Below are 26,931 nucleotides of genomic sequence, written 5' to 3' on the forward strand. Positions count from 1 at the left end.
ATTGCAGTAGGTACACATACGGATTAAGATGGCGTAACAGCGCTCACGTAATTCATTGTCTTTGTATACGCGTAACATGGTAATAGCTAATAATAATAATAATAATGTATGAGAAACCTATATTATATTATACAGTTATTAATTGGAACGAATAAGCTTATATTGTCGAATAAGTATATAGAAGAGAAACACAACGATTGTGATCTTGCATGAAGGTTTTTTCTTCTTGGATATTTAAATTTGTATACGAATATTAAATTATAAATAATATATTACCTATTATCATTATAATCATTTGAAAATATAAATAATATTATAATTTTTAAAAACTACTAAAGTCAACCTGAGTGCAAAATTAAAACGTTCGACGTCGGCCTGGTACTGTGATTGGCGTTTAATAAATTTGAAGGGTAAACTAGGTCCAACATTAATTATATTTGGCTAGATACCTATATAATAATGACAAGATGACCTCCGTTTGACCACCATTTTCGAAAAATATTAGCTAAATTGTTTTTTATTACTGTTTTTTGAACTGAGAAGTGATGGCTATGTAAGCTGTAGCCTCTTCTCCCAACGCCATAATATTTGCTATTATATAACGATTATTATTTTTCGTATTAGTTATTTAATTACAAAGAGGTTTAATACTTTATAGTTTATGGACTATGGTCTTTAATAGTATTAATAAAACTTATATTGTTTACGACTTATAGCGGTTAACACTTTTTAAAATTTAAAATTTGTATTATTACGTATCAATAAACATTTGATTAAATTTGTTAAAAATAAATAGTACTATTTTCATCAGTGATATTTTTTGAAACTAAAATATTATATTTGATACTATTTGACATCAATTTATGCGATTATCTAAATAATAAACTAAAATAAATAATTGGTTATCAATACATTTAATATAGGTATAACCACTACAACATTCATCAAAGCCTCACAATAAGACGTCGTAAACGAAAAATTACATAAGTACTATACGTGATACGGTGATACCACATATAATAAATTTCGTATACAAACAATTTAAAAATTCACTGTATTGACCGTTTTAGAGGCTTATGAAAATGAGGCCGAGTAATAGGATTTATTATACATATAGGTATGCATAATCAATGGTAATAGAGGTAACATTTATATAATATAATTGCAATATCTTTCCGTGTTACGCGTGTTACAAATGTTATGAAAAATAATAAGCATTGTTGCGTGTGTCCACTTGAACTCGACTTAAACGATCGTGTAGGTACCCATTCAACATATTATATATTACAAATTACAATAATATACACACAAGTATTTCAGAGCGATGACGACTTCGTCATTTATAAAACGGCTACATACAAAAAATTTTATGTCGTATTCAGATTATATTCCATGATTTTACCTAAAGGATTAATCTCGCACTAACGACAAACTCCGAAATCAGTCGGGTGGATGAATCACCGATCCCATGGCGTGGTTAAGCCTGTGCCGCATGCTGCAATAGTTCATTTTCCCGGCGCTTAAACATATTTTACGTTTGTACCTAATGATGATTTGCGACTATACACATATAATAACATATTATACTAATATAGTTATTGAACTCAGGTCTCAGAGGTAGGTGGGTTAGGCATCATCGTACACAATATGCGCACTAGCGCACTGAGAAATGAAAAAAAAACTTACAGACTGACAAGACTGACGAGACTAATGACGAAACTCCTTAGTATACAATATATGTATAGTATATTAGTTATTTTCTACTTCCATTACCTAAGGATCACCCTAGTGTATACGTGTGTTTGGGGTGTCACCTGTTTTTTCTAGATAGTCGACCGAAAGATCCAACAAATCACGCGATTCGTATTCCGCGTGATCGGCCGACTGGTACTCCGGGGCGGTAACGCTGGCGGCGCCGCGGGCGGCACCGCAGCCGCCGGAACAGGTGGTGATTCCGGAGGCAATGGCGGCCGGCGGATATCGATCACGTTGCCCACGTTCCCGCCGTCCACTGAGGACGAAGAAGAAGAATCTCAAACGAACGTGCCGGCGGCCGACACGTCGTCCACACCGTCATCGGACGCTGACGCGTTGGCCTCAAGAATATTGGAACCGGCGTCTTCCGAGGCGGCCATCACAGACTCCGCGCCGGCCGCGTCCGTGGACTCGGCCGCGTCCGTAGATTCGGTCGCGTCTGTAGATTCAGCCGCGGCGGCCGACTCAACCGCCGAAGTGGCGGTCACCACCGTCGCCCCAGCAACCACCGCCCCCCCCAGCAACTACCTCTGCCCCAGAAACCACCACCGCCGCAGCAGCCGCAGCCGCCCCGGTCACCAACGCCGCACCGGCCGTCGGATCAGTCACTACCACCGTAGCCGCCGCTGTTGCCGCAGCTGCGACCACCACCGCCAACGCAATCACGACCAGCTCGCCAACTACTCAAATGGTAAATCCCGAGAATCCCGAGAATTCCGAGGACGGCCCATGTCGGTGCATGTTTTAACCCGCAGTACAATATATTATTATTATTATTATTATCATCATCATTATTTTAAGAACGTTATCGTATTAATATTCTTAGACGTGATAACACTCATAATATCATAACACATATAATATAATTTGCTAGTTAAAACAACAACAATCAATAGGCGTATTGATGATGGAGGTAATGCTGGATTTAGTTGTGGGGGGGGGGAGTACAGGGATTGCAATGCATCGGAGCCTAGAGGCCGAGTTTGTTTTAGGGGCCTTAGGTTGATGTCCTAGATTTTTTAACTTTGTAAAATTTTTTATCATTGAGACTATTGAATAATGATTGAGAAAAAAAAAGTAGTTTAAGAAATTATCCGCACCCGTTTATTTTATACTGATTTAAATTATTTATAAATAGAAACATTTTTTAAGGGACAATAAAATATTAATAGTCGACCTTCCGAGACTTAAATCTAGCACTAATTGAAGGCATGCGTAAATATATATATATTATAATTTATAATGATATTATGATAACTGATTAGTGTTAAGTTCGTGCACGTCCAAATGTTTAAAGGCACTGTTAAATACATGTGCCGAATGACTTAATACGATAATATACCGATCGATATTTTCATTTTTATGAGGCCGAGGACGTTGTATACTTGCCTGGACACGTCTTGGAAACAAATTCCATTTTTAACACTATCGATATGCACGTAGATATACCTATGATCAATGGTTATGGTACATAACCATAACCATAGGTATGCTATACCTATACGCCATATTTGGATGGAGCTGCAATATTTTTAATCGATTTTCACTTGTAACATACAACGAACGAGGGCAAGTTTAAATTATTGCCTATAAATAACTGTTACATTAAATGTGATATTTTAAGTTATTCGAACAACGCAATTGCACAGCTCATTAATGTCAAATATAGCATACATACAAATCAAAAAAGAAAATTAAGTTTCCTTTTTTTTCGATTATCAAACGATGATCTATAATTTTGATTTCAAGTTCTCATAAATTAGAATCGTATTAAAAGTAATTTTTAATGTACCCAAATCAATATCGTTTAGAATTTAAAATAAAAATTATTTGTTTTACCATTTGTAAATCAATAATCGATTTTATTTGTACAAATCATGGAGCATAACACAAAATATAGAGTATAACAAATATAAAATAGTAAGAAGTTAAAAATTATCATTACTTTATAAAATAAAATTATGTATTTGCAACGATATTGTCGATCGTTCGCATTAAAAAAAAATTTCACTGTATCACAATTACATTTATAGATCTAAGACCATGCCCTGTGTAGATATAATGTTATTGCCATTTACCGGGCAGTAGGTAATAATAATAAACAATAAAACAGCAAAGGTATCATTAAAGCAGTTTTTATAGTTGGTTCTTATTTTTCCAAAAAATTGTTTTTGGAATTATTTAAAGGTAATATCGCCAATATCGATACAGAAAATAGCAACTATAATAATAATGACCGTCGTGGTTTGCTGCAATGTATACATACAGATATACAGTATAATCGTTTACGGCGGCAACGGAAAAAAAATTGTTTTAGAACGAAAAAAATTGTACCAATTGAAATAAAACTACGATCGTTATCACGTATGATTATATAATTTTATCATCATTGCATAAAAAACATAACTATTTTCATCCGTTTTCTATAAATTTTACGTATCGTCTAATTAATGATATCTAATGATAACTATTACCAGCTTTCGTTACGCCAACATGATCGGTATTCTTATTATATTATCGGTGTTTGTATTATATATAATTGTGACATCATTATTGTTGTTGTTGTTATTTTAATTTGCTTTTTGTGTAATAATATAATGTATTGTATTGTTTTTAATCCCACAGTAGTAGTTATTATAATGTAGCTTGTGAAAATTTGCTTTTTTCATAGTGTATGCGTTTAAAAGTCGTTAACTAATTATTAAAATCAGTAATAGTACTAAACCGTTTTGAAACAATTAACAATATCATTATTATTAACCACTGATGGTCGCATCTCCGTCGAAGTGAAACGTAGTCTAATACAATGTATTGATACCTATTTCACTAGTAAAACATTATGCACGTGTGCTATTGTGAATACATGCAAATTGCATAGTTTATGAATAATATGAAATTTATTTATTTTATACACAGGCAAGGTCTTTGGATAACATATTATGGTGTAGTACATCTTATTTTGTAATAACCACATAATTACAAAAAAATAGTAAATTACATTAATTCATTAAGAGAAAGATACAAGTTGGAGGTATAAATTTAAAACGAAAACGAAATCTTCGCGTTAGATAGACACATTAGACCGCTTAAGGGTTCGTTGAACATATATAGGTAGTTGAGCATATTAGAATGAAGAAAGGTAAATTTTAGCGAGAGGAACGAATAGAGACATTAAAATAAATTAGGGATAAAAGCTTTGGAGAGTCGATGTATCCAGTAAAAATTTAATTTTGGATTATGTCATCGATCAACAAGGGAAGATGTTCCTAACTGATAGATCGATAGTCGTGTTAAGCTCTGCATTATAAGGCATAACATGTAACAGTACTAAAGATCGATTTCTTAAATTTTTAGTAACGATTTGTTTGAGCGTATATTAAAATAATAATATTGCATATATCATACATAATTAAACGCAACGCTGTTTTAATATATACAGCGACGTAGGGAATAACACGATCGTTCGTTTTTAATCATATCATTATCATTTTACGGATAACGCTTTTGTAGAAAGTTGGTTGCATTAATTGTTTTTGCTGAAAAATGATTACAGAGTTGCACCTCATTAACAGTTTAATTACAGGTTTTAATATCATATGGAATGGTGCGAACGTCTTTGGCGAATATTATATTTTTACTTTTTATGGTTTAGATAATAATTTACTTTTTTTGGCACTACTTAACTTTATATAATAACATATAGATAGGTACGATGTAAGCATGGTATGTCGTACGTTGTACAATGTTAGACGATGTCACATTGATATTATGGGTTAATGGTTATTTACCTACAACCTACTGATAGCAGTGCGGTTTGCAAATACATATTATCAATTTGTGTTCTTAACAAGGTTTAATGGATGAAGGGAGCAAATGAATGTTGAATAAATAGATATTATATTCAAAGAGATTCTGTTAAAGGTAAACTTATTTATTTCAATTTTTTTGGAATATTTGTTTTTAAAATTTACAAGCTTTTAGTCTTAGTCAAGTTTTTTGTCTTATTAAGTCGACAATTTTTCTAAAAATCGTATTTTAAAACACGTATACTGCTTAGTTATAATTAGTTAATTACTTAATTAGTACTCAGTACTAATTTACTAGTAACTTAGGATCTCAAACCCAATTAAAAATACTTGTCTAAAAAAATATCCAAAAACGTTATAGTACAAGTTTTTCGAAAAAATGAGTGTTACCTAAACAAAAGAATCACATAATTTATTGTTTGTATAAATATTTGTTTCGTATTTCATTTGACTTATTACTTTTGTAGTAGTGATAATTAATGTAAAATATGTATTAAATTAACTTAATTTCAGAATAATCATAAATCCATAATAATAAATTATGATCACAGTAAATCTTTACCCCTGTTGAATACGAAGGGTCACCGACGTTGGTTAGCATGACATTTCTCGTATATGCTTGCGCATGGTTTATGGTTACTTGTATGATAATAATGTACAATAATATTAAATAATTGCATGCGATAATAGTTTGTGATATGGCGAGATTTTCACTAACGTTTTCATCACTGTTGTTAAATTGTTATAGCCATCGGACTCGGACAACACTGTCGGCACCGGTATCGTGAAGAGGATGGCGAGAGAAGTGTCGACGGATAATCCGAGCTCAGCGAAAAAAACGGTCACCGCTCACAGACACTGGTAAAATATGACGGAAATAAGTATAATATTACAATTAAAATATTATATTATAATGTTGATAATTTATTTTTTTTTATTATTTATTTCAATAATTAGGTGAATGGTAATTAGTATATTATTTTTTGACTATTTATTTTTATGTGTGAACATTAATATTGTAATAAAGTTAATTTATGTATGATATCCTTTTTTTTCTTTCATTTATTTTTTAATACTGCACGTGGAATAAGGGCTACACTCTCGTTAGTTTAGTAATACTTTATACCGCATATTCTAATACTTCACTGTAATATTATAATTTAATGTATACAGAAGAGACCGATAGTAGTATAAAAAATATACATTTTATTGTTTTTCTTCGGGGTAGGTACCTTTATATTATTATTATTATTATTTATAAAAACTTTTTAATTTTAAACTTACAATATATTTTTGGTATTGAAATCACTGTCTAGATTGAACCTAAAACGCAGTTACTCGTTGGAGTAAAACAATTTCTATTCGTATCGTTTTCGTCGGGAACCAAATACTGTAGTCGTATTCTGTAGTAGTGTTCTATTGTGATACATTATATTATAAGGTATACACAACTGGGCGAGACGACACAGTTATGATAATTGATAATAATAGTAATAATGATATTATGATACGATACGTCATGTCCAAGTTAAACCATTCAAATCGCTTCAATAACACTATTATTTAGATAGCTAAATTTAATTCGGTCCGATTGAAAACACTTCGGCCCACATTCTTTTTTATAAACCAACGACTATTGGTCAGTTGGTAAACATATTTTCTGCCAAATGATTTAACTTCGCTGTTAGTCGTACATAGTAATATTAGAAATAATTGATAATTATGACGTATTCAAGAGTAACTGCGGGCATGGTATTAAGTTCGATTTTCTTGCAAATTTTATTACACCATAATTAGCCGGACGTTATTCAATACCTCAACGGTATATGGAATACACTAAGTATGCACTGCATGTGCTGGCTGTGTAACTGCTGAAGATCGAATTTAATTAAAAATTCAACGTTGCGATTGGTACTGGCTACCGTTTGCAATGAGTTATAAAAAAAACCCTATTGTACACCCACACATCTTATGCCTGTATAATATAATGCATAGTATTAGTAAACCTAAAACTTACACTTGTAATTTTTGTGAGGTCAAAAAAGATTTGTATATAATATAACACAAGTATTATGTAATCGTTGTACATATGTGCCGTTTCTGATTATAATACATATTAAATAGATTTAAGTGCATTAAATTGTTTATTTTACATATTCTTTATTTGGTTTAATCTTCTAACTAGAAAAAATATGCTTAGATAATAATAGTATTATACATTGTAACAATAATAGTATGTATAAAGTTCTTTAAATAATAATATTTCTTTATCTGGATAATGTACAATAACACGTAGTGTATGATACAGTCGACCGTCGGTAAATCGAACAATACTATAGGGAATTGGTATATAAACGTCGTACACGACGGTTTTAAGAGCATTTATTAACTATCGCTATAACTTGAATAATATTCTTAATAATCTTCGTTCGATTTAAAGATAGTCGGCTGTACACAATCATGACCGTTGGCTGCTTCGTCGAGTCATTTGATCGAATTTATTATAATAATATTATGATGTCCAAGGGCGCCTGCGACCGTAGTCCGTAAGTTACCAATACCAGAGTTGGTCGGACCAATTAATTCAGTAGAAATGTTTGCCAAAATACCGCGAATCATCCCTCTTCCACTATATACTACAGGCGCCCTTGTAACATCGATATATATTATATAATAATTAATGTATTGATATAATATTGTATCGTCGTCGCTCTATGCGTACGATCTGTGTGTATAATACACGTAAGGCTGCACAGTGTTGTCGCACCTATTACGTGTTGGTTTACAAAATACCGACACCGAAGACCATAAGTACCGTACTTAAACCATCAACCGCGGTTGCACACGACACGCGCTCACGTTGTGAGTATTTTATGTATATAGCACCCTTATTATTATTATTATCATCGCCTACAGGCTAATATATACATATTATAATATTGTGATGTACATATCACGTTATACCTTTACACCCGCCTGTGCGCTTCGTCGGAACGACAGTAATTCCGTTACGCGCCCTCGCCGAATTTTCCTGCGAGCAATTTCTTAAAAAGTGTATTATAATAAATAAATCACCGAAAGGTACACATACGGCGGTGGCGTATCGAAACGGTCCGTGTTGGTATATATGTATAATACATGTATTATGGTATAATATGTGTGCTTAAAGGTGCGTGGCTCTCGAGCATTGACAGTCACACGAGATATTGTATCCCTTCTGTGTCCGCAGAAAGAAAAATAATAATATAACGGGCTGGTATGATGTTTTGTTTTAGATAACGACGTGTCGTCCGACAACGCTTTGTCTTCTAACGCCGATGACGACGCCCAGGCCGAGACGGTCGCGGACGAAGACCCAAGGAACAAACGGTTCTTGTTCAACCTGCGGGGAGGAGCCGGCGGTGGATCTGGCAACTTTTTATTCGACCTGATCCGAGTGAGTGAAATTAATATAAACACGTGATTTGCTTTACATATATGACGTGTACGTTACCTACTTTTTTTTCTTTTTCGATTTCATTGAAGAACCGCAAAAACACGACCAACTGTTATATTATATACCTAATACAGTCGAGTCGTGATAACTCGAAATTGGAAACTTAAAAATTCGTTTTCGAGTTATGTATTATTCGAAATTTAAACTCGAATTTATATTAATTTATATATAAATTATATTACTAGGGGAATAAAAAAAAATTCGAGTTATAGAGGTTTGAGTTATCGATACTCGACTGTATATTATAATAGCATCTCTACATGACCCAAAACGAAAAAAATATTTATTACTCATAAAATGTACTTATAGGTAATATAACATTGTGTACCCATACCTACTACTTGCGTCCCGAATCGATAAAAGCTGAGAACTATTAAGTGCTCGAATTGGAAAAATAAAAGAAATGGACTCTTAGAATTGGACAAAATTAGGGCTGCAAACGAGTTGTGTCCCAAATACTGAATAGTGTCACTAGGTTTCGTTCAGGTTACACAAATTGTGTCACTGAGTCTTTTTTGGATTACACGAATTGTGTTCCTCAGTTTTTTAGGGTTACACACAAGTTTGGTCTAACTAACATAAATAAAAATTAAAAATAACTATACAAATAAATTTAATAATATTATACATATCAGACAAAAAATTAAATAAAACAATTTTTATAAATTCAAAATGAGAAATTGTCTATTAAAATACTAAAGGTATGTTGTATATTATATTTTATACAAAAAATGAGAAGTTCGTTTAAAAAAATTTCATATTATTATAGTAAAAATAACTACATAAATAATTTTAATAATTTACATAACAGCAAAAATTTAAATGATACCGTTTTTATTAATTTTATACATATTTTATTCTTATGTAAAATATCAATTTAAATTTATCAGCACACAACTTGTGTAAAACTTCATAAAACTGTTGAGACACAATTCGTGTACCTCACTTTTATCATTCGGACATAACTCGTGTATGAGAAATTTTATCTGAATACAACTCGTTAACTACGAAAATTAGCGTCCCTCGAATGATAGAACTCAACCTACCTTTCCCTTATTCTCAACTTATCCTCAAATACATAATTAAAATTTACGAGGTACCTGTGATGCTAGTAACGAATCCTTATGGACAAATAAAAAAAATATTTTTACACATTATATATTAATTAATATATTTTTAATTAAATTCCATAAAAAAAATAAGAGTTCCACCCGCCAACCGCAATATTAAGATTCTTATCAATTTATTTTTGGGACGCAATAGTAACACACGGTCTAGTATAATATACAATACAACACACTGTTTTAAGTTCTTAAACATTTAAGACCACAATCTCCACCATAACGTCCTAATCGTATCATTCGCATTCATGCACATACATGTTTATGTAATCCACTTCATGTAATCCCGTGTAGTCCCAAAACGTTCCAACTATAATATTATATGAACAATGATATGCTAAAATACAATGATACTTACGCTTTACGATTACCTTATTTTACAAGTTTACAACCCGTTAATACCTACTGTAGCCTGTATGTACCTATAGAACATCATACGAGACGATGTATCGGTTGGTCAACTGTGGGCTATAGCGCACTAGCACACTATCTAATATGTCTGTTCTATAAACGCACCATTACTGTAAAGCACACATTTTCCGAACAAAAATTATTAATGACAGAATGCTCCGCACACATGAACCTAGTTTATTAATATTATCACTAAATCTCCGAGTTAGTTTCGATAACGTTTTACGCTGCAAACATAATCCACTGCTTCTATGGTAGTTTTACGATATTCAGTTCTGTAGATTTCATATTTTGATTGTGCTGATAACAATATTGACAAAACTAATTTAATATTGCCAATAAATCGTGGTGATAAAAATGACGGCGGACCATACGCTAATGAAATAACTAATAAGTGCCCGCATAGTATATAATATATACCAATATATTATTATTATCAATTATTATCATACTTACAAAGAACATTCACTGGTCATCTAACAAGGCCAATATTATTCTAATGAATTCTAAAGAAAACCGAACGCCCACTTTTAATAATAGGATATCGTGTTTCATTTGTTTTAAATACCTACCTATAGGACAACTTTTACTTGAAACCTGTCAATTGCATTACCTACAATATAATATAAGCTTGAAACAGTTTTACGGTCGAGTTATACAATGAACCATATGTTTTATTGACATTTCTAAGGCGTTAACCCTATTAATCTCAGCTGCAGCATAGTTATTTTAGTAAAATGTAGACTGATTTTTGGATAAAAATTTCAAATGATATACCTTATGATTGGCCAAAAAAAAAATCATTTACATTTAGTCCTTTGTCTGAAAAACTATACTGGAGTAACAAAAGCTTTTTATTGATCACGAATAAATATGGAAGATGTATGATGAATTGAAAAATGTAAAGAAAAGATAAACAATTTCTAACACCATAAAAAAAAAAACAAAAAAAAACAAAAAAAAACTTACGGTATTTGATTAAAATTCTTTGCACTGACATTTAAGTATATAGCACCTTAATATTAGTTTATAATATATTAAACCGTTATATCATAATTTACTATACAATCGTTACATAACTTTTCATGCACTTATCTGTATATATATATATTATATGTTTGTATATAATTATATTAATAATGATTAATTATTTTTCTGAATTATTTTTCGCAGATAAATACAGTAGAATAAATTTTTGTATTAATATAATTATTTTATTTATTATTATTATTATTAAGCTAATTGAAATATATTCATACAAATGTACTATTATTAATTTCATAATGATTTAATATTTATTTAAACTTTTTAATAATACTTTTAAAACACAGTATTAGTACACAATTTATCAATTTATTTATTTTAATAACACAAACAGATATCAAATATTTAGAAATTTGAACTTATGATAAATTGCTATACAAGTCAAACTGATAAATGCAATCGCATTCATTATTTTGAAGATCTTTCAAAATGAATGATTTAATTAATTCAAATTTAAAATAAATGTTAATTTAAACCTAAAATATTGTAATTTGTAGTACATAACAGTGCAATATCATAAAATGTCGAAAGTGCAGTAGGTATCTACTTCAATATTTTCTATTGCGCTTATTAGTGAAAGGCATTATTAAAAATGTATAAAATCACTAAAATCGATTAAATGATAAAACCTACAAAATGCTGACCCATATAAAATCTATTGCACAAATAATTAATTTAGTAATCGGAGGTGATAAATACTAAAATACTATGCAGGTATCACTAAACGGTCATTCTGAGTCACTCAGTACGTATATTAAAGTAGTACGACCGCGAGGTATATAATACGGTTATCGTTCTGGTCATCGTGATTGGCCACCGGGGGGAGGTGTACATAATTATGTAATATAGTTAGGGCATTTTGTACCATAATGATTTAGTTTGCTCTCGTCGAATGAAATGTTATCCAAACCCTTTGTCGACCTCGATACCAATTTAATTAATTAGCGTTTATTATGTGTTCACATAATTGAACAAAATCGTTTGCATTGTCGCTGATCATAAATAGAACTGAGTAAATCGTGTCATGTTTATAGGTAATTAGAAAAAAAAAACAAATCAATGCTTTGTTTTTTTTTTTCAAATACCAATCATAGTTGAATAGTTTACTTCAACTAGGTTTTCATAGAAGGCTTGAAAAATAAATTATTATACAACGCGGTCAACAAAGGGTTTTTTTTCTTAAGATAAAAGAAAAGGTCTTAAAAAATATATGGTTTGAGGCAAAAAAAGATTTTTTGGTTTTCAATAGAGGGGAGCGGACAGAGCAGCTAGGGCTGCCGGTGGTTTCTACAGAGTGGTTGCAGGCACCGACCCAAACACATTAACACTCGCACAGCCTCTTCAATATCCATCGGTAAATAACTTAATTCCTAGTCAAACATTTTTTTTAGATTTTTTTTAACATGTAGCTCCCGAAGTTTAAAAAAAAAATTCATCGTAAAAATTAAGGACAACGCTATTCCGTACGCACTATCACTCCGTCCCAATAATAATAATATTAATATAATATAATGTAATAAAACACGATTTATCACACTAAAAATTGATTAGGTACACCATATGTTGTTATAAAAGCATAATGCACCGCGGTAAATATAAGACATAATAATCATTTGAACTTTATAAATTATCGTTTTATTGAAAAATATAAACTCGTTGGGTGTATGATGGAAGTCAAGTGATCACTTCTACTTTCACTAACCACTATTATGTAATAACCCAGTGCAATTCGTGACATAAATTGTCATCGTTCGTTAGTGCGTCTAAAAAACTAGTCACACTTGCCAATATCAAAACTTATATATACGTTTATTATTATACACCTACATCGGCTACATCTGGTTTTATGTTAAACAACAATATAAAACAATTTACGACTTGTAACACTATTTATATAAATTTGACAAAACTGTATGACTCCGTGTATTTGTATGAATTACAATATCAATAACTGATGTGTGTTACACATAACTGATTTTTTTTTTTTTTTTGAACAGTGAATGTAAGCATAAATCACAATAATTTTGACAAGAAAAAAATAATTAGATTTTAAATTGTATTATCTAGTAAAACGGAGTGGACTTTCGCACTTTTCCCCCATAATATTAAATTAAGTCAATATACTCACTGTAATATTATAATATTTAATTTCACTGCAACCATAATACAAATAAATAAACATTAAAATTTTTTAAATTTACTTAAGCTGTTTATTTTATTTTTTAACTTGAACAATATACCACATACATATCATAAAAAATATCTACCTTGTACATGGTAATCTACACATCTAAGTCGTAAGTTGTTCAAACATTCAAAATTCTACAACGTGTTATAAGTTATATTAATTATAACAATAGAGTTTTGCATAAGATTTAATCGAAATTTTATCTGAACATTATTTTAACAATGTACCTACTAGCCGTGTTACCCGAACACTCTCAACTCTAATTTGCTTAAATTATATATATCATGCACTTGATTAATAATTTATATTACATATGTATACAAATACATAACATTCCATACATATTCAAAACTATTCAAGATCTATAAAAATAAAAATAAATTAAGATTTTGGCCCAATATATACAAAAATCTATAATCATCTGTTTAACCACTTTAAATCTGTTTAAAATAAACAATTTTAAAATTATATTCACAATATTACGTACTTTTAAACAACAAGATCATTAATATATCTCAATTCATATTTCATACTTATCATGTCTTGCGTTGTTTGTTAATATAATAAATAATAATCGTACAGTTCAGAGTTTCTTCAATCGTCACTATCGCTGTATACAATTCAAATAAATTACCTACATAATAAATATGTAATATATTATTATCGTTTAGATCTATAAGAGTTGAGGGTATTCTATCAGCCAAATTTACGGTGAAAATTGTATTATAATAGATATTAATATGTTACAATACCGAATTGATGACGTTTTTAATAATTGATTACAACAAAAAACCTGCCGTACAATGTACCTACTCCAAATTCCAATTGAATTTCTAACCAAAATCATCAACACAAAAATAAAATAATTTCATAGAAAAGAAAAACATGATACAAATCACAATAACCAAAACAAATTGTACGTTAATTAATACATTTCTTAATTATTGTACATAGCAATGTTTATTATTTTATTATTACCGACTATTATCCATTTTTCTATGTGTTTTGGTCCCACGACAGTTGGTAGCGGGGAGCGGTGCTAACCAAGACAAAGACGAGTCGGTTGACTCTGTGCCGGCCGAAGGCGAAACCCAGGAGGTGCATGCGGATGTGAATGCCAAGGAAGACGGTTACAGCGTCGGCGTACCCGGACCACTGACTAGAATATTTGTGATCGCCAACAGAGGTGTTGCCAATTTGGTCCAAGATTTGATACTGGTAAGTTATGAAGCTTAGCGATTATTTAAAAGACTCCGCTAACTCGTATGGTAATACTGTAAAAATTGCATAGAATGTGATTCTTTTATCACTAAATAGAAGTTGTTACAAGATTGTAATTTTTAATTATTTTTTTATCGTCGTAATTTTAGAGTTTTTATATTTCATTTGTTCTAAAGCAGAATAATTCTACGATTATTTCGATATGCTATAATATAGAATAACACATTAATCGAATTTCGAACCAATATAGTTAGTTAATTAGTCGTTAAAGTTTGGATGAACTGGAGTAGTGCGTCAATATTTTTTGTGGTGGCACTATCCCAGCGCTACACTACTCCACAGTTTTCTCATCTAAAATCTAAACACTTGTAAAACACGTATAACCCTCATAATTAATCAAATACAAAAGTTTCGGTATTCAATTTTTATACGCATCGAAATTCTCAAAAAGTTACAAAACGTAAAATAATATAATACTTGTTCAGTTTCGATTTTTTTACAAAACGTCTAAATCTCCAGCACATTCCCTTGTAGAATATAAAACGTTAGATAATATTGAATATATGTTCGATACGCATATATATATAACACCTACCTACATATAAAACGTGTGCTTAAACACATATTTTATTACTGTATTTATTACATATACCTATGTAATATATTATATTGGAAAGTACTTAAATGTATATCACAAAAATCCGATGCAGTCGAAATTATATGACGAAACGCGATAATATAGTAGAATAATAATAAAGTAAAATGTCCGCCCACGGTAAATACAGGCGACGAGAGTATTATAATACGTACATTGTACATATAATATGATTGTATGAGCGCGTTACATAAATAGCTATATAATTAACAACCATCGTTGTGTGTTTTTTCTTTTCAGAGATTGGCCCAGACCACCGAAAGAATAGTGAACTTCAAAGCCAGATTAATTACATCCCTCATCTAAGCAAATATTCAAGTTTGTGTAGTAAAATGTAATTTATTACCTGCGTGCGGCGTATTTTAGTCATGACTTATGAGATTAAATCTTTACTTAACGTTTGTTTGCACAACCACAAACCCACGTCGAGTTTTTTTTATAATTGACACGATTTGTTGAACTATATGTGTAATTATTTCCAATTTGTGTTTTGCGCATCAATCACGTCGTGACACGCACACACACATTCAAATATTTTACAACTAAATCAAAACTTACTGAAATAGCTGACATATTATTATATTCAATTTATTTTTTACAAAAACGTTGTTCTGTCAACACGAGTTAAACATTAAACGTCGATCACAATGTCCATACTCCGTAAAGCCCACAACTGATTTTAATACCTAGTTAAATTTTTGAAAAACAAGTGCCAAAATACAAAATATAATTTTAAAACCACCAGGTGATACGTCATCTCCCGCGATTACAAATTTTTAATTAAATATGCGTCGAGCACTAATATTAGTATTCATGTTGAATATGCATCTCAAAGATTTTACCAGAATGTCATATTATTAGGTACTTAACTGTACAGCTGGTGGTTATTGACAATAAAACACTGATTTCAAACTATTGTAGTAATTTAATTAATCAATTAAAAAAATCAAAATCAAAATTATGTAGGTACTCATATATTATATTTAGTGATAGATATACAACTGTAAAAACATTATCATATAAATATGTATTTTCTATGTAGTATATTACTTTTATTTATTAGACCCATGAAATATGTGAAAAATTGTCCACTGTATAATATTATTATTGGTATCATTTTTTTTTTTGCATATTATGTAGGGTTTAGGTAGTTTTTCTTGTATTTTTAAGTTACAAACAAAATAAATAATTGCTCAACAATTTTGTTTATGTAATATATTTAACACATATAATATGTTATAATAACGTAAGGGTATCATATTATTATAATAATAGACACATTTCATTCATGTTAATATAATCTACCCATACATTGTACCTACTCATTATATTCATATTATAATATTGTATACTAAATATATTAAATATATTGTGTCCTTCGACTCTCTTCGTAAAATTTCTTCGCGAGATGTTCTCCTATATAAGTAATATTGTATAATAAAGTCTACTGCGCCATATCGTAGACTATAATTAATACACCCATAACACATATTATAATAATATAATAAAATAAAGCCTTTATATATAGATACAACACAATACCGATAAAACTTAATGTGGTACACTTAGTACCCACATCACAATAATAAATGCAACACATTCGTGTGAGATCTATAAACAAAAAACTCAAAGCTCTTTAAATGAACATAGATCTTCTTTCATTTATTCATCGTATTTTTTAATATTATCTTCCTTTTCCATAATTATTGTAATTGTACTTTTAACATGTAGTCGTGGTTATGCGATAATAATTGTACAATACTAATATATATATACGTATATGAAATATTCACCTCATTTCGTTGAGCCATTGTTACAATATAATAATAAAATAATAATAATAATAACATTCACTATTTTCCTTGTTTCTGCCAAAAACAATAAAGTAATATTATTAAATTAAATTCCCGTTTCCAATATTTTTTTATCCGTTTTCATTAAATATTGTTTGGGATATTACCTAACCTGTTTGCGAGAAATTCTAAGAATAAAAATTAACGCATATTATAATTAACAGAAATTAATTTTATTATTAATAATAATTGGCGTATTCAAAAAAATAAATATAATAATATAACGTAGGTGTTAGGTGAAAGTCAAATATTAATAATTAATAATTATTATGGTAAGTATATTATAGTTGTATTTTACAAAAATATAATATGTTAAACAAGTAAAGAAGTAAATTATTTTAGTTCACAAAAAAATTACATATCAATTATATTTAAATATTTTAAAATATACACAACAAAAAAAATGTTCAATTAAATTGCAGTTTTATTTTTAAAAAAACCCACATAATCACAAAAGAAATAGTTTTAACGAAGATGAACCTACTAGTTTATTAATTTGACTCATATATTATTTTAATTGCATTTTCAATTTTGTTACAGGTCACATATCATATTAGTAGTTTAAAAATTAAAATAATTGGTTTCCTTACTTTTTTGGCGGAAACGAGTATCATCCAATAAAATAATACGGGCGGCCACTTTACTTATCGTTCAATTTGTTTTTTATGTTGAGGTTCACTGCGTATAATAATATTACAAATGGCACTATACGTATCTGACACTCGATTCTTTGCAACGATTCTGTACCTATGACGAAAAACTAAAAAAATGTTGTAGCGAGGATTTATTTACAATAATATATACATTATTTTAATCATCGATCGATCGGTTAAAAACATCAGACGCCACGTTGACCCGAAGTCGAAGAAGTACCTGAAGTACTTAGTTTATTGCGTTAAAATCAAAATAATTATCAGATTATTATTATTGGTATAAGAACCACAGACTTGCATTTCGCACTTATTCGTAGTCATCAGTAACCAATGGTGTACGGGACCGATTCGCGTTCGAATTTGTTTTTTGAACCCTTCTTCGCAACTCTAATACACATTTATACATCATATAGATTTCGTTTACGGTACTCGACGTACCCACAACACACAAAAGGGACGGTGGTTTTAACCTAACGTGTAGGATACACGCCACTTGCGCAAATCAGTCTAGAATATATGTGTACCAGGTGATCCACTTATTATTAGATAGACATTGAGAGTGTCTTTAACAGTGAACACAGAATAATGTAATATTGTGGCGTTTAGAATAGGTTTCATATAAAGTAGTAACCCGTTTCCTGTGCATTACAATACGAGTATATTATGTTTTGGTTTTTAAATATTGTCATTAATATGTCACGGTAGGTAATACACGTTAATTTCCGTCGATTTTACTCCATGTCTCCATGCCATGACATTGTACTTAACATTATCGTTTTTTATTTACATTAGATCATCGGATGTTATATTATAATACTGAGACATAATTATATCGTACCTGCTTAGATACTATAATAATACATGTTGTACGAGTATGTATTATATAATATTATAATACTACTAGTACAGCCGTATTTAAATCTCCGGATACTGTAATATTATGTAGGTACATTATTGTATTTACTTAATTAAGCTATAAATCTGTTTGTAATTAAATCATGACCATTATATTGTAATAATAATTATTGTTATTATTGTTATTATTATTATTATTTTATGTGTGTATTAATTGTGTAAAGTCGTTAGTTGTTAAGTTAATAATAATGATTATATAATATGAATTGCTTTTGTATAGTGTTAATGATAATGTAGACAAGATTGAAATATATAGTGATTTTAAATTAAATATATTATATTATAATATTCAAAGACGATTATTTATTATATTAGTTCGTTTCTCAGTACCTATTACCAGCAGTTTTATGGCAGAGGGAGGTTTAGAATTATGAAAAAATGTAACCTTATAAATTACTTATAATAGTACCGGTAAAATTGACATTTATTTGTTTTATCTATTGATTTTCATTAATCACTGATGAAATGGCCTCGAATCGTCAAGATTTTTTTCATAATATATGTATGAAACATTATGTTAATTATAAGTTTATCACATGAGCACCAAGTTTTAAAAAATGTTATGGATTTAAAAAAAAAGATTTTTATATTTAGTAAATTATTTAAGCGGATTTATTGTTTTACTATAATTTATTATAAAACACTTAAAAACAATAAGTTTTATTTACGAAAACAAATACGTGTTTAATTGTATCTCATCTGTCTACAAATAATTAGGTATTTACAATATCAGAGGTATTACTTTGATTTTTGAGTATAAGTTATCATAGTTAAATTATCGTCAAGAACATAATATTATTCGTAAATATTAAATTTTTACGTTAAATTTCATTTTCCAATTTTGCAATTAGAAACAAACTTTTACAACTTAAAAAAAAAAATACTTTACCCGAATTATTAGAAATAAACTAGTGTTGTCTTATAAAAATATAAGTTGTATACTGAAAGGGTTAAACATTTAAAATTTGTCTGAAATGTGTATTTTAAAACTCCCTTTCATTCCCCAAAAACCCCATTCCCATATACGACCCTGTTGGATGACTTTATCCAACTTAAATATTTAATAGTACCTCTATTAGCGTGCACATGATAATATATAGGTACAATGTATTAAAAAAAAAATATGTATTCTGATTCAATTCATTTTACATTCCGAACATTGGCTGATGACATGTAAAAAATAAGAGACCCATAGTTCCACAATCTATATTTTTGCTCCCCCTTGCGATGAAAAATAATTGCTGCACATATACTCAAAACTCGAGAAAAGTTTAGCCATAACTAGTGTAAGTACTATAATTAAAGAAGTTTCTGATGTCATTAATGAAAATACTTAATTGTGTGATACGATGAATAACTAAAATTTTATTTTCAATTTTATAAAAACAAAAAAAAATTGAATTCGAAGTGCACAAACTCGGGTAAGTACCTATACGATTACCAATATACCATATTCAGATCAATGATGAGTGCTATAGACTTGGCCGTGGATCGCTTACACAAACACACAAACAAAAACATTGTATTTTATTAATATAGATAATATTATGACACTGTAATAATTAAGCCTATTAATGTATAACTTAATTGCCTATCTAAAACGCCGTGTAATCATGACTTGGTAATATAAAATACTATCAATTTGTATTACCTGTAGGTATTAAACTATTAGTATTCATAATTAGTACTAGAAATTAACAAATTAATAGTTCAATGGATACTAGAATGTGTTAATTAGAAAAAAAAATTAATAATCGAAAGTAATTGTGGTATAGGTGCAACGCGTATTTTACGCTATAATTATTCACTAAGCAACAGAAAAGCATTATTAATTTTTATTATTCTATTCATTTGTTGACTCAGGTATTAAATATACCTATTGATAAATATAATATAAAAGTTATAAAACTTGAATTTATCAAAATGTTTTACCGTAAAACAAATGATAATCACATATCCCAAATAATTAACACTGCAAAATTGAAAAATGAACTTCGGAATTCTTCGTCAGATCAAATAAAAGACCTATGTTTGGAAGACGAAATGACCGAAGAACAAAATCGTAGAACATTAACCTTAGCTAATCTCGAAAAAGAAAAAACTAGATGTTTATTAAGAAACTTAAAAGAAGAGTTGAAACAAGTTTTAGCCAGCAACAAGTTACTACCAGAACCTTTGCAGTTTTCTGATGACTATTTTCAATCCGATGAACGAATAAATAATTCAATTATTGAAGAAGAGCAATCTAAAATGAATAAATTACGCTTAAAACTAGCGTTCAATTATGAAAAGAGCTTATTAACTCTTAAAAATATCAAAAATTATTTCGTCGATAACATTTTAACCAATAAGTTTGCAATTAAAGCAATTTTGTACGGATGTTTTTTTATATATTATTGTTTATACTTATATTTTAAATATAATATTTACAGGACAGATAAAAGAGTCAAAACAATATATCACAAAATGGAAAATAATAGTATATTTATTAATTTAGTAAATGAATTTTTATCTAAGAAACATCCGAAACGACGGTAAGTAGTTAATTTCAGCTATGATATCACAAAACAAAAATAGTTAACATTGTATTTGTATCTATTTTTTTTTTTATATTTAATTTCATAAAGGATTCTGAAGTTGTAATAAATGTCCATATCTTTTGTTCACCTTTTATTATTAATTGATTTAGTATGTAAATAATATTTTCTTAATAATAATCAAACACAATATCATTTGTTAAACCAACTAATAAATCTGTACGATACACTACAACAGCTAAGCTTAAAGAGAAAATAATACTCCCACACTTTTTAAGTTCTTTACAATTTTAATTTAACCATGAAAACAAAAATAGATTTAAATTATTTTAGATTAAAAAAATCTAAGCTATATTTAAATTAACAAGTTATATTATTATAATTATGTAGAAGACGTGAAATGACAGTTTTAAGCAAATCAGCTCCCCAAAATCTACAGAAGGTTTCTGAAGCAGAATTATTTCTTCGAAATATACGTAAAGAATATTCGTCTTTACCAAAGAACATTCAGCATGCCATAGATAAGTTTTCAACAAGAAAAGATTTTGAAAACCAAATAATTCTTAATATCCAAAACATGAATAAAAATAAGCCAGGCGACCAAAATAATATCGAAGAAGAAGCATTACTAGAATATACTATAGATTCTATTGGCTATTTGAACTTAAAATCGGGATCAAACTATAAAAAAATGGAAAATAACATAACTACAATGGAAGATACATTTGAACAATACATGGAAGTTAAAGAAAAGGTTCATTTTAATTATTTAAAATAGTTAAAAATAGATTTTTATAATGTATGTAGGTACTACTATAATAGATACACAATTTAAAAACAACTTTTAATGAAAAAGTGTTTGAACTCAGAACACAAAAAATAAAATTAATACACGAATACATACAATTCAAGTTTGATATTAATATCATACAAAAGGAATTAAATGATCCAAAAATAGTAACTCCATCAAAGTTCCCTGAAGTCCTAATAGACGAATCTATTGATGTAAGACATATTCTGTAAATAAAACTATATTAAAGTATTATGAATTAATTGTTATTATTATATAGTTTACTGTATCACAGGGTTTTAAATGTTTGAAGGAGGTGCATTATTAGTTCCTACCTTAAGGCTGTTGAAAGCGAACTATTTTTAAGGGGTTGTATTTAGGCAATATTCGATATCCATCGTTAGTTATGTGTAATTGTGTGAGTTGTAACTGATCATTAGTGTGCGTGAGTTACCCGAATGCTTTATGTAATTAAAGATAAACTACGACTAAGATTCTTGGAAATCAGTATCGTACATACGCGCAGTCACACGTCACTAAATGTTGTGATAAAAAAAGTTTTTACATAAAAACCCCAAAAATAGGAAGAAAAATTCACCCAGTACCAAAAGTCCTATTTTAATTTTAAAAACATATTTAAATTCCTTATCCTCTTTTCTAGATTATGTAGGAAATAGATTTTCGATTTATTGTATTGTTTAATTAATATATGGTAACAAATGAATTATATTTATATATAATTTTTTTTCAAAATTCACCTTATTTTAGTGTTTCTAATAATAAAAAAATTGAAAATCCATTTCCTACATAACCTAAAAAGAGAATAAGGAATTCAACTATGTTTTTAAAATTAAAATCGGACTTTTGGTACTGGGTGAATTTTTCTTTCGCTTATTGGTCTAAACGCACGAAAAAACGACGAAAAAACTACCCGTTTTCAACAGCCTTAAAGTCTTTTAGCTATAATTACGATTAGGTTATAACGTATAAATGGTATAATTATACCATCTATCTCAAGTATCAACATTAATTTTTATGTTTTTCATACAATCATTATTTATCAGTATACTAATATAGTAATATATGATAAACCTAATGACTACGAATAGGTAATCTAATTATAACAATATTATTAGTTTTATATATAATAGTAATTATAATAGTAACACAATATAAGAAGTTTAAATATTGTAGTACTACACTACCTACAATAAAAATACAATTGAATTTTGAATTTTTTATGCACATAATATACTCATATACATGAAATACGAAGGTGCCTAATAATCGTTTATTTTTGCCATAATTTTATTTCAGCCAAGCTTAATTGATTCGTTTGAACCGATTGATCACTGGGATCCAATAGATTTATTTTTTAATCCCGAAAAAAGCCCTTTGTACAAGAATGCATATTTTTACGAAAAGCCTACTAGTCAAGAAATCGTCATGCAAAAATTGATAATTGAAAAATTAAAATACAGACATATGCATATGCATGAAACTATGTTCAGAAAAATCGATATTTTTGATGACAATTTATTTAAGTTGCATAAAATACGAATCGAAGTTAAACTCGAAATTAAATTTCTTGATTTATGGGCTACGACTTTAGAAGAAGAAATGTTAGTTTTGTACGATTTTGATTTACTCGAAGATGAACTTTTGTACAATGTTCATATTAAAACAGGATTTCAAAATAATAAAGCTCAACAAGTATTATGTTTTGACAAACGACTTCTTATTAATTAATTATTGATTAAATGACAATTTTAATCCTATTAATAGATACAAAGAATTCAAGAAGACATTCAATATTATAGCGATATTAACATAAAACAACTAAATATGCTAATAGACAATAAAAATACGTTTGATATGTTGATGAAAATGGAGAATAAAGGTTTTGCTAAACATCTAAAAAAAATTTTTAAGAAGAAATTTAAAATACCCAAAATTAAATCTGATTATTCTGATGGTAACGTAATACATTTTATCATTTATTATTTATATTTCGTATTTTTATCACCCACACAGCTGGATTTGTTATAATTTATTATAACTTATAAGTATATAATGTTCATGTTATAGAGTCCAGTTCATCATCTTCTTCATCCGACGAAAGTGACGAATCTGAACAAGAATTTAATAACGAAAGTGGAGAATCACTATCGTCAATGAGTCGAGTAGCAGTCTTTGATGAAAAAATATTACCATTAGGCTGTGATCCAAAATTATTTGATACAACATTAGAGTTGAGGTCAAAAAAATATGAAATCGAACAAACCATAGAGATAAATAAAAAAAAAATGGATATTAGTAATGCACAGCTGATTATACATTTCGACGAAGTTGAAGTCATTGAAAATGAACTAAAAGAAATGCAAAATGAACTAGAAGAATGCCGGGTTATAATTTTACTTTAATAGTTATGAGCTACTTCAGGTCTATCTATGTAACACATTTATCATACTCCTAAAAGAATATATAGGTATATAGTATATACCTATGACCTTCCCAATAAAATATGTGACACAACTACTTATCCTAGATAAACAAAAATGTCTAAAATACTATAACACGCGTGTGTAAGACAAAGACAGAAAATCACGGGATGGAATTCCCTTAAATAATTATCAATTGGACATTTTTGTCATAATATTATAATTTATAAATGTATATAATTTTTTTGATATGATCAAATTTGTAATGTTCTAACACATTATTCCAGCAAAAATTATATCACATAATAAAAACTAGAAATGTGATTTATTATTATTATTGTGTGGATAACTATTCTGATCTATGCCAAAATATTAATGTTTTGGATTACATACCGCTTTTAATATTAAATATATGAAAATACACAATAATTCTCATGTACAGAAAGTAATCAAATCTCACCAGTTTGGTTAGTAGTAATAATTTAGAATTGTTTCATAGCGTCAATTTCCTCAAACTTCTCTACCTTCAAGGGTCAGATTTATACCTTATAAAGTATAGATGCATAAGTTATTTTTAAAATTATAATTTTATATAACTATTTATTTACTGTTTACTTATTGATTTTTATGATTATTTGAATTATACAGATGAAAAAACAATTGAAACTAAATGATGTTTATACCACGATTAAATTAAATAAATCTCAATTATCCAAGGCTAAATCACTAAAAAACAGTATCTTATTGTATGGAAATGTTCTACAAGATTTATCAAATAGAGCATTGGAGTTAAAAAAAGAGGAAAAAGAGATAATAAGAACTTTACAACAAGAAAAATTATGTGCGAAAAAGGATCGCAATAAAATAGCTAATATGGAGAATGTTTTGAAAAATATTAAATTAGCCACTAAAGATGAAATATTAAAGAAATTTAAAACTGAAAAGAATTGGAAATTTTTAGACAAAATGGAAATGACAATAATCGATTACATGATAATTAAATCTAAGACTGATGCTAAAGATGCAAAGAAACGTTTTCTTAAAGAATTAAGAATATTAGAAGTATTGTATTATATTTAAGAATATTCATTTCAGACACATACTACTTTAAAAATTGTTTTATTCCAGGATAAAATTTGCTCACAACAAAACATAGTAAATGACTTATTAAAATTAAATACTGACAAAAATAAAATATTAAAGAATGTTCTTGGAAACATTAGTCAAATACGACAGTATTTGGATATCGACCGAGAACAACTCATGGTATATAATATAATATTATTTCTAATCGATACATCAATTTAGTTCTCATGGGTATTTTAGTATACAGATTTTTAAACAATTAATATAATATAAATAAATTATTAATAAAATAATATAATTATATCAAAAATTTATTTTATAAAAATATTAATTTTTAATTAACAGAAAAAAATTCAAGATTTATCAACGCAAAAATCATTTAATACTGACACTACCGACATAAACCGCTGTTATATTAAATTATTAGAGGAGAAACAAGTACTTTTGGAAAAAATAACCAGTTGTAAATGCAATGTCTCTACCATTATACAAAAATCAAATCCAAAGGCGATACAAAGTTCGACAATTAACGACAAGTCGTAGCTACACCTTTCACTCAACATGGATAGTGTGAAGAACTTATTTTAATACTGTAACGAAACTCTTTTTTATAATTATTCAGTATTTAATAATACTACGTACCTTGCTACTTATTTGAAATAAATATAGGTAGCTCTTATATTGTTTTGAAAATAAGTTAAAAATTGAATAATTCAATACTGACACAGTGACGAAACACCTTTTAAAGTTTATTTAATTCAAATTTGATCTTGTCGATGTGGGAATATTGCCACAATAATCGGGTGTGTGTTCAGTGTTGACTGTGTTGCATGTGATTACCAGCCATAGAGTAAGACCTAATGAAAAAAAAAATTGAAAAATATGAGAAACTATAAAGAAAGACACGAGTAAAATAATTTTGTGATGTCCCACGTTCAAAGGGAAAGCCACAAAATATA

General features: G+C 28.8%; 2 protein-coding genes across 2 annotated transcripts in view; both read left to right on the forward strand.

The window, feature by feature from the left end:
- The window catches only part of LOC132923794 (uncharacterized), a 37,535-nt gene extending 18,123 nt beyond the window's left edge, over nucleotides 1-19,412 (forward strand). Inside the window, 8 exon segments of the mRNA XM_060987766.1 lie at nucleotides 1,828-2,268; nucleotides 2,270-2,446; nucleotides 6,310-6,393; nucleotides 6,395-6,422; nucleotides 8,837-8,997; nucleotides 12,883-12,987; nucleotides 14,842-15,039; nucleotides 15,938-19,412. Of these exon segments, the coding sequence (XP_060843749.1) occupies nucleotides 1,828-2,268; nucleotides 2,270-2,446; nucleotides 6,310-6,393; nucleotides 6,395-6,422; nucleotides 8,837-8,997; nucleotides 12,883-12,987; nucleotides 14,842-15,039; nucleotides 15,938-16,003 (1,260 nt within the window). The 3' untranslated portion in view covers nucleotides 16,004-19,412.
- A 1,629-nt stretch (nucleotides 19,413-21,041) lies between these two features.
- Nucleotides 21,042-26,515, forward strand: LOC132925475 (cilia- and flagella-associated protein 44-like). The gene is given in 10 exon segments (XM_060989870.1): nucleotides 21,042-21,490; nucleotides 21,551-21,652; nucleotides 21,989-22,409; nucleotides 22,478-22,660; nucleotides 23,763-24,158; nucleotides 24,231-24,420; nucleotides 24,534-24,850; nucleotides 25,535-25,948; nucleotides 26,015-26,152; nucleotides 26,318-26,515. Coding segments are annotated over 10 exon segments (2,808 nt in total).
- Nucleotides 26,516-26,931: the final 416 nt, after the last annotated feature.

This window comes from Rhopalosiphum padi, chromosome 3 (genome assembly GCF_020882245.1).
Source record: "Rhopalosiphum padi isolate XX-2018 chromosome 3, ASM2088224v1, whole genome shotgun sequence".
In the NCBI taxonomy this organism is placed as follows: Eukaryota; Metazoa; Arthropoda; class Insecta; order Hemiptera; family Aphididae; genus Rhopalosiphum; species Rhopalosiphum padi.